Source organism: Ovis aries, chromosome 5 (genome assembly GCF_016772045.2).
Source record: "Ovis aries strain OAR_USU_Benz2616 breed Rambouillet chromosome 5, ARS-UI_Ramb_v3.0, whole genome shotgun sequence".
Classification (NCBI taxonomy): domain Eukaryota; kingdom Metazoa; phylum Chordata; class Mammalia; order Artiodactyla; family Bovidae; genus Ovis; species Ovis aries.
In genome coordinates, this window is record NC_056058.1 from 95595659 (window position 1) to 95613935 (window position 18277).

At 48.4% G+C, this 18277-nt stretch overlaps 1 protein-coding gene across 3 annotated transcripts in view; it reads left to right on the forward strand.

Moving 5' to 3' along the window:
* Positions 1 to 1220: 1220 nt before the first annotated feature.
* RGMB (repulsive guidance molecule BMP co-receptor b) overlaps positions 1221 to 18277 on the forward strand; it is a 28795-nt gene continuing 11738 nt past the window's right edge. Inside the window, exons 1-4 of one of the 3 annotated variants that reach the window (XM_060416616.1) lie at positions 1221 to 1746; positions 2782 to 2857; positions 6505 to 6791; positions 11833 to 12317. In XM_060416616.1, coding sequence (XP_060272599.1) covers positions 2853 to 2857; positions 6505 to 6791; positions 11833 to 12317 — 777 coding nt within the window. In that variant the 5' untranslated portion in view covers positions 1221 to 1746; positions 2782 to 2852. Of the gene's footprint in view, positions 1747 to 2609; positions 2858 to 6504; positions 6792 to 11832; positions 12318 to 18277 lie in introns of those variants that run through there. The other 2 variants (XM_042250788.2, XM_060416617.1) reach the window with 2 other exon arrangements.

Here is an 18277-nt window from a genome sequence, read left to right on the forward strand (position 1 = left end):
AGGAAAAGGAACCTACAGAAAGGGTGCCAGCAGGTGTGTCTCATCATAGGATTTCAGAACCAGAAGGAACCCGGCCACTGCCCCTAACCCACCCTTTCTCCATAGTGACCCAGGAGCCAAAGACATCAGTTGCCTGACTTCTCTTCAGGAAGTCCCTCAAGGACCCTGCTCCCTGGATTCCCACCCCGCCCTCTTTGCCCTGCTCTACGCTGCCTCTAGCGACAGACCAAGCAGCACCAGAGCCGGGACAGCAGAAGGCGAAGAAAAGCTAGAGAGGGTCGGAGAAACTTCTAAGGAGGCAAAAAGTGAAGTGCCTAGGTCAAGACGCTGGACTATCTGTCCAAACGAGGAGACGCAGTCTGCTTGTCTCAGGCCTTGATCGCACAGAATAATCATAGCTACTGCTGAATAACAGTGATGCTTACTTTCAACTTTGGAAAATCTAGTCCCTTCCCTCTAGTCCCCCGACCCCCATCCCGCCTTCTGCTCTTACCCAAGGGACTGTCTTCCCTTGAACGTTGCCTGCGCTTGGGCTTGTTCTTTATAACACACTTCCTCGCCTGTATCTTAGATGTCTTTCTCCCCTGGTGGTGGTGGTTTAGTCGCTAAGTCGTGTCCGACTCTTTGCGACCCCATGGACTGTAGCCCGCCAGGCTCCTCTATCCATGGGATTCTCCAGGCCAAGAATACTGGAGTGGGTTGCCATTTCCTTCTCCAGCGGAATCTTCCCAGCCAGGGATAGAACCCAGATCTGAATTACAGACAGATTCTTTACCAACTGTGCTACCAGGGAAGCCCCTCTCTCCCCTTCGTGATTCCCAAATCGTTGTCCTGGGCTTGTCTTAAGCTATAAACTCAAACCCCTTTTAGAGGGACGGGACAAATGGATGGATCCCTTATTTCTGCGAAACTCCAGAGGACCAACACTGCCCCCCTCCCTAGTTTAGACGTATTAGGAAGACACTCAGAGGTCGTGTATGGAAAGGGAGGAAGGCATTTAGACGCTGCTGGTGGGCAGCGAGAGAAAGGTGGAAAGCAGGGCATCCGCGTCTGTGCGGAAAAGCGCAGAGTAGGAACCACGTGCCCACGTTCCCTGCCGCCCTGCCCTGGCGACAGCTGGCACAGCCACCAACCGGGAATAGGTTGGTGCGGGGGGGGGGCGGGGGGGGGGGCGGGGCTGGGGACGGGGAGCAAAATGCAATGCAGCCGGCGAGGAGGGTGGCTTTGGCCGCGCGAAAGGCTCTTTGTGCCGGCTCTCGGGGTAGGGGAAACGCGGGCGAGCGAACCTGGAGGCTGGGGGTCCTGGCCCGCGGCTGCGCGCCCCTCCGCAGCCGCGCTGCACAGATCCGGTGCGCGCCGGCAGGGGGAGACGTGGAGGAGTGGGGTGGAGACCCCCTAGATTTGGTCTTTGATAACGGAAGGGAAGAGACAGCAGCTTGGAGAAAGTGAGGACGCAGCTAAGGGCTTTTTGCCTCCCGCCCCCCTCCCCTAGGGAGCCGGAGAGATCGCGGGGGCTGCAAGGGCGCAGCGCCTCACCGGGCGCTCCCTCACAGTCGGGGAACCGGGAGAGCGAGCCCCCCACCCCACCGCGAGGCGGAGCCCCCCCGGCGTCCCCTGGTTCCCGCCGCCCCCACCGGGGAAAGAGAAGCGGGCGCCGCGCTGCCTCGCTCAGCGCCCCGGCCGCGTGGCTTGCGGCTTGTTTTCCCAGCTGGCAAGCGTCGTGCTGCGGACAAGAGAATGCCTGTGGTGAGCTGTTTATTTTGCTGAAGTTTGCGGTGGGCCAGAGGGCCGGGGTGGGGGTATGGCGAGCGGCAGGCAGCGAGCGGGACTGTTTTGTTTAGGTCTCCGTCCACCTGTGTGGTATAAATCTGCCCGCCTCGGGGCGGCGGGGAGCCAGGGTGAGAAAAGCCCAGCTCTGCAAAGGCCCCTTCTTGCCACGTGCAGACCTAGAACCGCACTGGACTCCCCACTCCCGGCGTCGGCTGGATCCGCGGGATCCCGGCGAACACTGCCTTCCCTCCACCCCAACGCCACCCCCCACCCCCGACCTTGCTCAGTGCTGAGAACGGGGCTGGAGCCCCAAATGGGGAGTCAGCACCCGCGACCCGGGCCCAGCTGGCCGTCGAAGTTCCTTCCCGGGTACCCTCGCTGGTTCCGTGAGGCTCACAGAGCTGGAGGCTTTGATGCGACGGGCGCTCGCGAAATCAGTGGGGACTTGTTGGGGCGGTTTCCCGCTGCAAGTCGGTTCAGCGGTGTCGGGTCTGCCCGTGATTACCGTCTGGGGATCTGGGTTGGCCAGAGTTTCCCTGACCTGAAGCCAGGGGGAGGAGGGGAGAAGGTAAGCGGTTGGCTCCCAGGGGAGCCCAGAGGACGCCCCCCACCCACCCACCCCCAGCCACCAGGGGCTGATGGCAGTCGCGGCAGCGGCTGCGTTTGCCTGGAAGAAAAGCCTAAATACATTAGCGAGCTGGTAAAGCTTTTAAGGCCTTCTCGGGAATGAGTGGCTGGCTAATGAGAGGTTAATTCTGTTTGGAAGGGAAGGCTGCGCTGGTTTCCTGAGATAAATGGACAGGAAGCGCATTACCTCCGCGCGCTGGCAAGCGACTCCCAAATGCTTTTTGCACCTGCCGCTCTGAGCAGCGCGAGCCGCTGCTGATCCCGCAGGGATCGCGGGGGCCAGTCGGGTACGAGCGGGTGATGAGCCCCACGCACGCCCCGGGCCCTCTCCTTCCGGGGGCGCAGCGCTCACCCCCGGCCCTGGAAATCCTCTGTCACACCCAGGTGCTGCGTGTTCCGGAACTCAGGGGTCCCCCGATCCCGCCAGGCCCCCTCCAGGAGCGGAAGGGTTAAGAATGATGTAAGTACGATACACAAGCCGCTAGCCGCCGGGCTGTAGGACTCCGGGCTTCTCCCCGGCTTTGCTGGGGAACAGTGGGGAACCTTTCCTCTAAAATGGGTGGCACACATCGCAGCCCTGGGTCTGACTCCTGGCTCCTCTGCCCCAGGGTGGTCTGTTAGAAGGGGGTCCTGGTAGCTTTCTGGAAATGGAGATTCTGTGTATTAACAGGGGAACAGTTTAGACATCATGTAAAGGTTCCCGAAAAGAAACCACGTCTGTTTAGAATCCATTAATGTTGCTGGCATGTGTTTTATTTCTACCCATTTGGCCCGTTCATACTGTGGGATGCTTTCCTGTGTCCCCTAATTGTGCTGTTCTGCTTTCCTCTTTTCTTCCTGAAAATAAAAAGGAAGGAAGGAAGAATACAAGGGGCAAGAAGTGGGATGGGTTTGAGTTGTGCAAGCTGTCACGTCACGGTTTTCTTTTCTATTAAAATATAAAACTTTTATAAGTCATCGATTTTATGTTTGTGTTCTAGCTCCCTCTCCAGATTTTTCTTCTTAGAGTCTTAAAAGACTCCTTAACTTGCGGCATTCTAGCTGGGGAAGTGGGTACTCTATAATTGACCATTCACCAAGCTCTTGCTTCCCAAGCTGACTTCGGATCTTGTTAACAGTCCGAATGTACTCGGGGAATGTGTCAACTAACCTAATGTCCTGAAAAGAAGAACCACCTTGCGGTTTAATTGTGAAAATTAACATTTTCCTCTAGCATGCTGAACACTTATGCAGCAATAAAAAGTGAATCCTTAGACGTATAAATCTTGGGCTTGTCAAATGTTTACAACAGAGGAGCAATAAAGCACCTCAAAAGAAATGAAGTTTTTCCTCTAAAGAACAATAGTTCCATTTTAGGACACTAGGACGTGCAATGACTCGGGGGTGCCCTCTGTTGGTAAAATCTAGAGTAACCATGTACTTAAGGAACAGGATATAGAAGGGAGAAGAGGAAACGGAGGAAAATTACAGAAAATCAGGAGTGAAAAAACTCCTGAACTCAAACTAAACTGAATTTGATCCTTAACTCTTGGTTATATGTTTTAAAGTATGGTCAATAAAGTGGGATTCTTCTTTCATAGGAGTCGAACTAAATCTTGGGTTAAGGAAGAGGAAACATCTTACTATTAGTCTTTATTAGCAAAATGTTTTGAAAGATGCTGTTTACATTTGATTACTTTGAAAAAGAGGTTTACCAGGGTTTCATTGACTTGATTTCATTGCTAATATGTAGTAATTGCAAGAAAATCAATTTGGGGCTTAACAGTATTTACTTCACAGTATCACCTAAAAATCATATCCCATAACTCCCCCCAAAAAGTCATTTCTCCGGGCAACTCTGAAGCTACTATTAAGCATATTATGGATACACACAAGACTTGGGTTATATCGTGGGCAGTGAAAGGTATGTTTACCACTTGAGTCATCATAGTATGTAATAAGTAAGTAATGAAAAGTTGCAGTAAAAATAGATAGGCATCCTTCATTAGGGAGCTAGTGGTTTGTATAATTCAGAAGGTGTGTAATGAGGAAGCTGGAGTGATGGAGGGCTTGCCCTCAATTATCCTGGTCCATTGACTGGCACTTTTTAACATGTGGAATACTAACATGTCCGTGGTTGATACGAAAATTCCTAAATTAGGGATTGTGAGTAATGTAGCAAGCAGAGTTGCAGACTGCGACTTGGATATAAGTTCATTTAAAATGGCAGCCCATTGCCGTTTGCGGTGCTGCTGTGCTGTGCCAAGTCGCTCAGTCATGTCGGACTCTTTGCGACCCTACGGACGGTAGCCCTGTCCAGGGGATTCTCCAGGCAAGAACGCTGGAGTGTTGGAGAAAGGCAAAGACGAGGACAGTATGAAGTGGCTCCTGGCCTTTGAGGCCATTCTTGAGATTAGATACCACTTCACACTTGCTGATAACAAATTGGAACCTATCATCGACCTCATAAAACATGCTTTCCTGTATCTCTGGAAGTCTCCTTTCCCGCCAGCAATTGGTTTCCCTCTCATTTTTGCAACCATTCCATCGCAAAAGTAGAAACGGACCTGCTATTGAATTAATTTGCTAATAGACGATGAACATTTGTGGAAAAGCCACGGAGCAACAACAGATCATGGTATAAAATTACACTGCAATAAAACTCACTATCCTCATGAATCTAACTACAGTATAACAGAACACGTGGACGTCCTCCCTACTCTCAGAACCCCCTCCCCAACTGCTTTCAGGAAGGGAAAAATGTCAGAGTGACGGGAACACCAGCTGCCCGCGAACTCCACCAGGGAGCTGGTGGCTACCTTCCCAGGCCATCCGATTCGTTCCGGACCACGGGTCACATTCGCATTTCCAACGCGACTGGCTTTACCAAAAGTCCCGAATGGGCTCAGAAGGCGGTGGCTTTACTGGAAAAAAAAAAAAAAAAAGGCTCATTTGAAAACACCCTGATGCTGGGAAAGATTGAAGGTGGGAGAAGAAGGGGCCGACACAGGATGAGATGGTTGGATGGCATCACCGACTCAATGGACATGGGTTTGAGTAAACTCCGGGAGCTGGTGATTGACAGGGAAGCCTGGCGTGCTGCGGTCCACGGGGTCGCAAAGAGTCGGACACGACTGAGCGACTGAACTGAACGGAACTTACTTAAAAAAAAAAAAAAAGTCCGCAGCGGGCTCAGAACGCGGCTCAGCAGATGCGATTGGCGTCGAAGGGACCTGCCGCCGGGCGCTAAGCATAAAGGCGCCCGTTTCCTCCGAGGAGCCAGGGCTGTAGGGCAGGGACAGGGTCGGGGGCTGGTGATCTAAATAAAAGCGTTACGGAGAGGGACATTGAACCCGATCACTTTCCTTCTCGGAAAGGCCAAAGGCTGGCTCCTTTGTAACGACGGAGCTGCCGTCGCCCGTCTCCACTGGGCGCGGGGCGGCAGTACATTGCAGGAGAGGGTGGAGGGGAGCGTGGAGGCCGCAGCCAGCAATAGGGAGGCTGGGCCGCAGCGCCGCCGACCCGACCGGCGGCGGGCAGGACGCGGAACTCGAATCACCCCGGGGAGGCTGGGAGCAGGGGGCGGGGGCCCGGAGGGGTGGGGCCGGAGGGCGGGGCGGGCGCTTGGGGCCCTATGAGTGGCCGACTGGGTCCACAGCTCCCGCCTCTCGGCCAATGGAGTTAGAGGGGGCGGGGAGGGGCGGGGCGGAGCCGGCGTGGATTGGCGGGGCGTTGGGAGGGGCGGGGCGGCAGTGCGGGGCTGAGATTGATCGAGCGCGGGGGCCCCCGCGGCACAGAGTGATCGCGGCAGCCGGCGGCTGCGGGCTGCCGCTCTGGGCTCCGTCCGGTGCGTTTCCGCGCCCGCCGAGCCCACGCTGGACCAGGGACGCCCCGCGCGCGCGCTGCCGGCCGGGCTTCGCACTCGCTCACCGTCTTTGTGTCTTTTCCTTCCCCGCCCTCCGCTCTCTCCTCCCGCCCTCCGCCCGCTCGCCCGCCGACTCCGGCCGCCACGATGCCTCCGCTCCCCGCGGCCGACGCCGCCGACGCGCTCCGCCCGCGGCGCCCGGCTCGCTTCTGCTGCTCCTGCGGCGGCGGCGGCGGCGGCCCGCGTCCGACGCGGGGCTGAAGGAGGAAGAAGAGGAAGCGGGGCGCTCCCTCCGGCCCATGCCGCCGCCCCGGCCCGGGACCCGCCACGGCCCCCGCGCCGCCGCCCTCGCCGGAGCCCACGAGAGCTGCATGGACGGGCATGGGCTTGAGAGCAGCATCGCCCTCCTGCGCCGCCGCCGCCCCAGCCTCCGCCGCCGCTGCCGCCGGGGCTGAGCCGCGCCGCCGCCCCCGCCGCCGCCCCGGGCTCGGCCCGCCGCCCCTGGCGCTGCTGCTGCTGTTGCTGCTCAGCCTTGGGCTGCTTCATGCAGGTACGGGGGGCGCGCGCGCGGGTTGGGGGTGGGGAGCCGCCTGTAGGGCCAGGGGGGCTGGGTTCCCCTATCCCCCTACTCCCGGGGGGGCAGAAGGCGCTGGCCGGGGCAGGAAAGGCCTCCCCAGCTCCTGACCCGCACCGTGGCCGGCTGGCGGCGCGGCGGCAGGAACACACCCGCCAACCGAGCGGCGCGCCCAGGGCACACGGGAGCGGCCTTTCGCCCTGCCTCCCGCCCCCCGAGACAAACGTTCCGGATGCTCTATTGCTCTCTGCATGGGTGTTTTACTGAAAGTCAGGCTGGGATCAGGTTTACGCCGCCGCCTCCTAGGCTGAGGAGACGAGGAGCCTGGTTGCTGCTGCTGCCCTGGAGTTGGGGGTGGCGTCGAGGCGAAGAAATGGCACCCGATGGGAAGATAATTCTACCCTTTTGAAAACCTGGGGGTTCATCTCGAAGTCACTTAAAACTTCTTTAAACTGAGATCGTTTTCGTATTTGCGAAAGCCCCTTTTAATTTCAGCTTTCACCTCCTGTTTGGGAAAACTTCGTGCTTTGTGGCTAGCCGCGTGTTTTGGGGCGTTCCAGGAGAGTGTGACCGATCTCTTGCCTTCGGGAACTTCCCCGGTGGAAGCAGCAGTGAGGAATCCGTTCTTAGCGAAGTAAAACCTTTTTGTCTTAGCGACGATGAGCCTTCTAGCTTGTTTTGCCTGTTTTTCTTTTTAAGATCTTTTCATGAACACAATGATACATGTCAGTTATATCTCAAGAAAGCTGGGGGTGGGGAGGGGGGGAATCTAGAACGCCCTTTACAAATAGGTACCATTCCTAGCAGTATATCTAGACAAAAAGTTTTTTCATTGCCAAATTGAAAAAGAATCTATCTTTTAGTTTGAGAGCACTTAGAGCATTAGATACGTTATCCTTTGAGATCTTTTTGTCCTGTATTTGTGGGACAGCAATCACCACACTCTGATCTGGAGAATACTGAACTGTAATGCCACCCAGCTGTGCCAGAGTTAATTTTTATTTATTTATTAAGTCATACCAGCAGTGTTAAAAATCCGGGAGGTCTTTTAAGTAATGGGGAAAAAATGTGACATTTGAGCAGAGGACTAAATTTAGTTTTGCGTAACTTTGCATTGTGATGTAGCAGCTGCATTTTAACACTGTCACTTGTGGAAGCAAACTGAAGTCTTAATAGAGAGTGTAAATAGCAAGTTTTACAATGATGAAGGTTTTTAATTAGTGATTTTAGAACCTTAGAAAATAAAGTCAGTCTGCTCACGGTTGCATGGAAAACTTTTTATGACGTGTCAAAAAATATAGGAGTGTTTTCTGTGGGGGAAAAAAAAAAAGTGTCCATAATGTCAAAGTGTAGATTTCTTGAAAGGGAAATTGAGCTGGTGGCCAGGACTGTGACCCTCTTGACTGCATAGATATTGTTTCCTTTAGTTGCCACAGGGTCCTGTAACAGGATTGGAATGTGGTCCTTGAAGGTTTCTTCGATGGCCTCTGAAAAGCCTAAGAAGTTTGGTTTAAAGGTTTAGAAAATTAAGGTGCCTTAGTTCAAGAACTTGGAATGTGAAACTCCTCTCAATATCCTAATGTGCTCACACTGAAGTCCCCATTAGATTCTACCCAGAGTTGCTGTAGTGAGTGATATCTGTGGATAGCTTGTTGGAATGAAGTAATTAATCCGGTTTTAGGAAGGAGGGCTCCTTTTGAGAGAGTTCTTTGAAGAATGGTGCTATTGAAATGCAGGGGTTGTGTCTCCTCAGAGCAGCCTGCCTCACCTCATGCTCTTTACAGATGGGCCACCATATGTTTTATGCCCGGATCCTTATAATTTGCCTCCACACCCCAGATGGCTCTGTGTTTCACTTAATTCATTTCAGCATATCTCATTTCTTTTATTATAATCTGATGATTGGGCTGCAGATTCACCCGTGCAGGCCTGACATTGCGGAAACCGCCTTGAATGATGAGGTCTTTATGTCTGGATCATTCATGAGAGCTCTAGACTGACAAATCCTTTAGTAAATTTCATTTACTGGGATGAAAATACGGTCAGATCATAGATGGTATGATCTGAAAAAATAGGTCTGTAGCTGTAGATTTTGAATTCTGCCCTTGGGAAATGAAAAGGATACTTTTATTCTTTTTTTTTTTCTTTTCTTAAGCAAACCTCTGCACTTCCTGAATGGAGATCCAATATGGGAGTTCCTTGCTTACTCATACACTCCATGGTTTTCTTGGCTGCATCCTTGAATTGTTTCTGCTCTGCATTGTCTTGGCATTTTTTCAGGAGGTTTACTTTACCGCCTCTTACAGGCAAAGTGTGCATTGTCATTATAAATTCATGAAGCCTGGATATTTCTGGGTGTATGCTGCAAATTAGTCATTATATACAGGAGCCTGTGATGGGGCTGAAACTGCTGACCCACATACACTTTCTCTCTGATTAGCCCTCCTACATCCCACCGTCTCTATTCAAAAAATCTGTTAGAAACCTCATCCAAAACAAAGGAATCCAAGGAACTGTGTTTTGTGTGAGATTTCTCAAAGGAATCAGCACCTACCTGCTATGAAAAAGGGCGTGGGGAAGGGAGGAAGGGAACCGAAAAGGATCTGGGAGTCTAGATTCTGCTTTTCCTTTCTAAACAGTTGCATCTGCATTTCCATGCTGGTCTTACTTTTGATATTTTTATGACTATTTGAAATAATTATAAGTAAGCGTACGCTCGGCTAGATTTTATAGACCATAAAAAGAACAGAATAAGCACTGCAAGTTTAGCGGGCAGTTCTTGTGTTGTCATTTATGTGTCGTCCAAAAGCTGTTCGGTACTGAATGAGCCTTGGCTCATATATTTATTTTCTTGCTTACTGCTTGCTGTGAATGTGATTTTAAAAGAAAAAGAGAAAGGATGTTGCTGTTTCTGACTTTTTTTTTTTTACACTATTAAGTACTGTCTTGAGAATCAGAAATTTTGTTGAGGGAATGAAAATGAGATTTGAGGAAGGGCACATGTCCTGGGCTTCAGGCTCACAGTTTACAGTCCAGCCAGGTCAAGGCCTTTAGTGTCCCTTTGCCTTGATTTTCCCATCTGTAAAATGGCTTTAATGCCACTTTGGGGGTTGTTGGCTGGTTTTATTTTTTTGTTTCCCCTTCTGCCTTTTTGAGTAAAAACAGTTGAAAGATGATTTGATCTACTTTGTAGAGAAGAATGCTATAAATACTAGAGCTGCTTTTGTCAGCTTTGGAATGAGAAAACGTGAAAGAGGCCAAATGCAGAAAGATGTATCTGTGATTTTTATTTACTGCCTTTAAGTAATAGCTGTAAATTCACAGCTCCAAAATATTAAAATATTTTAATCTCCTCTTTTACTTGTGTTAAGTCAGATATCCAGTCTTGACTACATTTTCCCTTTTTGGTTTTGGAAACTTAGGAATGGTCGGGGAAGTGCCTTACGAGGTGGTCATCTCCTACTCCTCGTCTCCCCAGCTGATGCCATGAACAAAGATTATAGGCTATTTCACTCATTTAAAAGCAATTTACTACTGAAAAGACTAAAATATCTCTCTACAGTGATTATTAGGGTTAGTTTTAAGTCTTTATCAGATAATGTCCTAAATCTTGATATCATCCTAAAGTTTTGTTATACCTAAATCTTGAATAATTACACATTTAATAATACTCTACTGACTGATGCACCCCCTCGGATATTTCATGCCTAGAAACGATCACAGAATTTACTTTAGAACAACCTATTCATTTCTCAAATGAGGAACCTAAGACTTGAGATTGAGGCTCCTCCATAGTTGAGATACCTATAAGGAATGTGCAGGTAACACAAATATGTGTTACAGTTCATTTCTATAAAATTTGAGGTGAACAATAAAGAAAGTTGTTTTTCTTTTCCATGACTCTGGTGTTCTCCTTTTAAGGAATACAATATTAAACTGATTAGTACACACACTGACCTAGTATTGGCAGTTCATTGTGGGTTTTGTGCTTTGAGAGATTTTACAAACTTTTGTGTAAAAAGTTAGGGGCAAACCATAATTTGAAAATTTACTGTTTACATAGTAGGGCAGTAATCGTATGATTTTTCATTACTTTATGTTACCTTCACTTAAATCATTAAGTTTATGTGAATCATTGATTTAAGGGGGGAAAGTAGTTTTATATATACGCAAAGAATTCTGTCTCCGGTTCTGTTTCTAGAAAAAAAGCATAGTTGGTGGAATCACCTGTCAGTGTTGTGTACATTCTGAGTTAGTATAGTTCTACTGTGAACTGTTGAGGAGCTAGAATCCTGGAGTGATTGATGTTACGGGATAGTGAATACCTAGCTTGGTCAAATCAGTCACTTTATTTTTTTAAAAGATCATTTACACTTTGTAGAAACCAGGGGGTTACGTGTGTTAGTTTATATGCAATTTGTCGGTAAATATTTCTCAAGGAAGACAGAATAACTTAGTACCTGGATTTTTTTCCTGTTATTCTTCCCCTGTAGCTAGAGTGGAATCAGGTAAAGGTGTTTTAACTAATCACGCTATAATGTAGGAGTTTCCCCTCCCTGAAGTGTGCAGGCTTTACTCATGGTTTTGTGTACAGACTGTGCTTTTCAAAGCAAATTACTTATGCAATTTTCAAAATCAAAACAAAGTTCACATCTTTGACTTGGCCTTAGAGCAAAGGGATCTTTCTCAAAATCTATAAACAAGCAAAGTTGATAAAATATTTCCTTTATTGTTCCCTTGTAGTTTAGCCTAAGAACACCTGGCTAAACTCCTGTTCACTCGCAATGGCCCACGCTTTAGTTGTTAAGTTAACCAGCTGCATGCAGTGGTTCTCCCAGTGGCTGACTTTGTGAGAGGCCAAGAAGCCACAATGCAACCCTATTTCTGAAGGCCTTCTTAAAATAGGAGTATAGGAAATAGAACAAACAGTTCCCAGAGGAGAATGTCCTTTTCTCATGCAGCTCAGAAAGTTGTGAAGCCTTTTAAAAACATTCGGTCTTAATCTTCTTTCTCCTAGGTGACTGCCAGCAGCCAGCCCAGTGTCGAATCCAGAAATGCACCACGGACTTCGTGTCCCTGACTTCACACCTGAACTCCGCCGTCGATGGCTTCGACTCTGAGTTCTGCAAGGCTCTGCGTGCCTACGCTGGCTGCACCCAGCGGACTTCCAAAGCCTGCCGTGGTAACCTTGTGTACCACTCTGCTGTGTTGGGTATCAGCGACCTCATGAGCCAGAGAAACTGTTCCAAGGATGGACCCACATCGTCTACCAACCCGGAAGTGACCCATGACCCTTGTAACTATCACAGGGGCGGGGGCCAGAACCCTCCCAATTACCTTTTCTGTGGCTTGTTCGGAGACCCTCACCTTAGAACTTTCAAGGATCACTTCCAGACATGCAAAGTGGAAGGGGCTTGGCCGCTCATAGACAATAATTATCTTTCGGTTCAAGTGACGAACGTGCCCGTGGTCCCCGGATCCAGTGCTACTGCGACAAATAAGGCAAGTGTACTTATTTTTTTTCCTTCTTCTTTTCTTCTGTAACTTTCAGATGTTTGATTCTTCAGACGACTGTTGAAGTACGATACTTGAACTTCTGTTGGTCAGCTTAGCACAGAAGGTGGATGAAGGATTAAATGAAAGTTACTTAGTAAAAAAAAAAAATTTCTCACTGGAATTCTTGTGGGTCTAAGTTTAAATAGGCAATGATAACAAAAAATAAAAAGGAAACAGTGAAGTTGGGTTCTCTAGGGAAAAGGCAGGCCTGTTTAATGAAAAAAAAAGTTCTTTTTTTCCAGTGATGTCATTTTTGAGTGCAGATGTCTGTGGCTCTTGAAGAAATCCACGTTCAGATTTATCAGATGACTGCAGTGGGTGTTCTGAACAAAGAGCGCCATGAAGCCTAAAGAGCACGACTCATCAGGAAATCTTACTGGAAACTTGGAAGCTATAGTAAAACATGGTGACCGGGGAAGTTAAGAAGTGGATTTTGCAGAGCAGTAATACCTAATTCTGTGTAACCTCAGGATAAAATTTAAGTCAGCCAGAGGGGAAAACTGACAAAATTAAGCTCACCGCGTCTAGCTGCCATTGTCTGTGGTTGGTATTTGTTCATTTTAAAGAAACTTTGACACTGAAGAGGGAGCCTGGAAGCCAGCGTTAAGTCACCAGAGTCTTAGTGCAAACAGGTGGCAAGGAGCTGTGGCTGGGTTTCCGGTTGTCAGGCCAAGCTGATTCAGGCGTTAGTAAATAAAGAGGTCCAAAAGGGTTTTCCACAAAAATGGTGTCCCAGGGGCTTCCCTGGTGGCTCAGTGGTAAAGAAGAATCCTCCTGCCACGCAGGGGACACGGGCTCAATCCCTGGTCCAGGAAGATCCCACTTGCCTCCAGACTGCTAAGCTTACGTGCCACTTCTACTGAGTCAGAGCTCTCAAGCCCATGTCCCGCAGCAAGAGAAGCCCCCACAATGAGAGGCTGCCCCCCACACCTGGAGATTACCCCCCGCCCCCGACTCTGGGCAGCTGGAGAAGGCCTGTAGATAGCAAGGAAGACCTATAAACACATTTTTTCAAATGTTTCTATTGTTAAAAAAAAAAAAAAGCATAACAGCAAGGAACCAGCTCCTTGGCTGCTTCTCCAGCTATAAAATCACACATACAGGTTTTCTTATTTTGTATCATTTCATTTTGTTTATTGTATCTTTTCATCAGTTGGGTTAGACTAAAATGTAATTGACAGCTAGCATGCTTTTATAATACTTAAGGACTGTTCTCTTGATTCCAGGCCTTGCCTCCAAATGTATGTAGCATAGTTTTTAAGTGAATTTAAATTATTTTACTTGGCATTTTGTGGAGAGAATATTAGCACACTTCCAGAGACTGTATGGAGACACCCTGGGGTGTCACAAGTCTAAAATTAGAAGTCATCACCCTGATCAAAAGAGACCATACATTGGTCTAGACATCTTAGGGGAACTTAAAACTATTTACACTCCAGTTCCCAATAAAACCCAAGGTTGCCTTTCCAAACTTTATATCTCAAGTAAACTTTTCTTTTTCTGGTTTTTGTGACATAGTTTTTCCTATCTGTATATTACAATATGCATTTGCTACATGTTATAAAGTTAATAGCTGCAAAGTCATAAGAAAAGCAGTGAGCCACAATTCATCATTGCAGACTCAAAGGGCATAAAACCTGGTAATAGTTTTTGAAAAGACATGGCGCTGAAAATTCAAGAAGGCAATTCCATTGAAAATTCAGAAAATCATCAATTTTGCAGATAATTGAGGGCTTGGAAGGGTAGCCCTCACATGATACTTTTGAGATTAATAACTGCTGTGTGCATGGGAAATTTTACAGTTGACCCTTGGACAACATGGGTTTGAACGCAGCCAGTCCACATATGTGGCTTTTTTTCGGTAGTAAATACTACAATGCTATGTGATCCCTGCTTGGGTGAATCCTTGGGTACAGAACCCTGTATACAGAGGGTTAGCTGTAACATTATATGTGGGTTTTCAACTGCCCAGGGGTCATTGCAGCTAACTCCCCTGTTGTTCAGGGGTCAGCTGTATTGTGTCTTTCACAAGCCCAGAGATTTATTTTCCAAACCTTCTATCCAGTCACATGCCACTCCTATTTGGTGTTCAGCCTTTCAAAACTCTGTACTTTTTACTGATCGTGTTGAAAATAATCTGGGGACAGCTGGTTGCCTTGTGAGTACGCGTAGTATATGAATGCGACAGCTGACGCTAAAGTACTTTAGATCGTTCTGTTTCAGTTGTGGCTGAGCCTATCATAGCTTTTAGCAAATACATTAGTACAATTTGTTTTCTCCCTCACTTTGGTAAGGATCAAAGGTTTTGCCCTTTCCAGAAAGGAGAGAGGGAAAAGTTATCTTTTAACATAAATTCAAGCGGACAACGAGAATGCTTGGTCTTTAATTGCCCTTTGGGAAAGTATTCCCCCACATCTGGTGACCATGCTGTGCAGCAACAAATTGCTCTGTGGCTTCATGACCTCCAGTGGTTGGTTGTTTTTGTTTTTTTCTTTTCTCTTTTTGTAACTCTCTCCAAAGCCCCCCAGAAGCATGTGAAGGTTACTATTTGAGGGCCTGTCTCCATGGTGGTATGGCCTTTGCTGGTGAAATCAAACAAAGACCTAAAATCTTGCACTGCAGTTCCTTTTGCTGTACCCAGGACCAAACTAAAACTTTTTAAAAATTTCTAAGCAGTGAAAACAGTCCACTCCAGTATTCACGCCTGGAGAATCCCACGAACAGAGAAACCTGGTGGGTTACTGTCCATGGGGTCCCATAGAGTCAGACATGACTGAGTGGCTAACACACACACACACACACACACACACACACACACACACACACACACACACACACACACACACACACACACACACACACACACACACACACACACACACACACACACACACACACACACACATGCCACGAAAAAAATGAGATGCTGAAACTATCCTGTCTAAGCAGCCATTCATTCCACCACCCTCAGCACGAAAGTAAAGCACTAGACTCAGGTATTTCGCTCAGGCAACTCAGTCCTGGGGCCGTGGGCTTCTTGAGCAGGCCATCATCGTCAAGGCTGTCTTTGTGAGCTCTGCCTTCCTCCTGAACACCCAGATTTCCCTCATCATGGAAAGACAAAGCTTAGTGGGGAAAGAAATCTAAACAACAGAGGGAAAGAAAACGAAGTTGTCTCTGGTCAGTTCAGTTCAGTTCCGTTCAGTCGCTCAGTCGTGTCTGACTCTTCACAGCCCCACGGACCACAGCACGCCAGGCCTCCCTGTCCATCACCCACTCCCGGAGTCTACTCACACTCGTGTGCATTGAGTCGGGGATGCCACCTAGCCATCTCATCCTCTGTGGTCCCCTTCTCCTCCTGCTAGCTAAGCCTTTCTTCGCCAGGCCTGCAGTGCTTGGCGGTGTGGTCTCATCTCCCCTGGTCCACGTCCTCTCCCCCTTCCCAGCTGTGCAAAGGTGTGCCTTCTCAGGGCCCAGGCTCCGGGCTGTGCCCTGCACCAGCCTGTCCAGTTCCCTCCCTTCCCTGGAGTCTGTGTGCTTGGCCACCTGGCTAGCTTGGTGTGTTCCTAAAGGGGACACCAGGGCTGCTTTCCCCCCTCCCCACCCCGGGGGCTGCCAGGGCTTCTTGGCACACCTGCACACACCTCTGCTGAGATCTGTGTCCACTCTGGGCCACCGTTCCCACCTTTGACTATAAGAGGCGCGCAGCTTCAGACCTGCAAATGCTCTGCAGAAAGATACGAGAGAGGGGACGGGCTGGGAACGGGCAGGGTTGGCTCTGTGGGAAGGAGCACTGTTTGTGTTTGGGGCTCCGAGGGGATACAGTGCTGTTTTCTCTCTTGATCCTCACACAGGTAAACAAGCAGATCATCTGTGGAGGGTGCTGGGTGGCGTACCTTCTCTTCCACATTCTCTTTGCCCGCCCCTCAGTCTCAGCTTCATGTTGGGTAACTAGGAATCCCTGTTTATGTGGATCTAAGAAGGAATTGCATATGCCATGATTGCAGAAGGCAATTTTGGTGTGAATTATTTCATAAAAAGATTTTGCACTTCACAAATGGAGTCCTAGTAGCGTGTATGAAAATCTTCAATCTCTCAGGTGCATTTAAAATGATTTCCTTTTCCCCAAAATTTCAAGGATGCATTTATTACACATCTAATGTAACTCAGTTGGTAAAGAATCTGCCTGCAATGCAGGAGACCAGGGTTTGATCCCTGGGTCGGGAAGCTCCCCTGGAGAAGGAAATGGCAACCCACTCCAGTGTTCTTGCCTGGAGAATCCCATGGACAGAGGAGCCTGGCAGGCTACAGTCCATGGGGTCGCAAGAGTCAGACATGACTAAGTGACTAAACCACCAAACAGTAGCAATACTTTTAACAATTATTTTGTACAAATAACTTGTGTACTTTTGCTTTGTCTTTCAAACCTTTCCTTTCAATGTAATCATGTCCTTTCTTCAACATTCTAGCTTCTTATCCTATTCTTCAAAGTCAGGGAAACAAAATTGCAAGTAGGATGGGATATTGAGATGACAGCCAGTCCTTTATAGATCTTCAGATCTTGCTACACTTTAGTGAAAGCAGGTGGTTTACCTTCAGGCAGTTTGGTTTTGGGGAGGAGGTGTGTTCCTTGTGCTTGACCAAGCCAGGCGAGTGGACACTCAGGTGCTTCACCAGCTGCAGTAACCCGCGGGCAGCAGGGCTCTGTGCCTGTCCAAAGCACGAGAAGAGAGCCTGTCTTTCAAAGTCCTTAAATATCTGTACCTCTGGAGCTCTGGCTACTTGCTGAGAGATTTTCCTGGAAATCGCTGCTGGCTGATGATACTGGAGATACAGGAAGTCTTGAGTTCCTGGGCTCCATTCTCACTGGCTGCCCACAGTGTTCCCTGGTGATAAAAATGCCCTTTCCTTGTAGGGTCCTGGAGCACGAGTTGGGTCCTCTCCTGCTTTTGATGCCCCTTAGCATGCCCTGTTGTTCAGCAGGAGAATGTGGGCACCTAAACCAATGTTCTGGGTCATTCTCTGTTGGTTATAAAGTCAGAGCCAGAGGTGCCTCTGTTGCAAAGTCTTCCAATGATCTTTTTTTTTATTTTAGATGTATCTCTGGATCAGGCTTTGGGAATCTGTCCTCTTTTGACCCTAAGCCTAGTGGATTTTTTTTTTTTTTTTTTTTGTAGCTAAGTTTTTATAACCAGTTATGTTTTTAGTATCTTTGTGGAGACTCTGTGAGCTGCACAGTGGTGATCATTCTTATTTTTGTCCACTAAGGAAGATGCCTCTTCCTCTTGTGTACAGAATTAGGTTTTGAATACATGGACACTGTCCTTGCATGCAACACTGTTACAGAGGTGATACACTATTCTTTGAGAATATAGATTCCTTCTGGGAGTGCACAAGTTGCCTTGCCGATTCATTGTAACTAACCCTTAAAATCTGAGATTTCTCTTTGTTATGATTATCTGTTAATACAGATAACTCTTGCCATCTTTAAGTTTTGTATCTCGTCCTGGTCCTCCTTGTTTTGCAGAAATGTTTTAAAAATAAAAGTTGCAAGATATGTTGAGATATATTACAGAACAGATGGGAAAGAAGTTTGCAGTTGTATAGCTCGCTGCGCAGTATCCTGTGTTCATTTCTCTGGTAAAATGTACGATTTAGTGTTACATTGGAAACCCCAAGCATTGAAGGGCCTATCGTGTCTGGGAGATGCCGAGGTGAATGTAGTCTCTGCCTTAGTCTAAGCTCATAACTAAACTTTGCTGCCTCCATGTCATGGAGAATTACGGGGTTTTTGTGGGGGTGGGGGGGAGCCGTTTTTAGGGTTTCTTTTCAGAACATTGGGGGCCCACGCTATAGGCTGGTTCCAAGTGCTGCAAGTTGCTGCTGGGGGTCAGGACCAGGAGGTT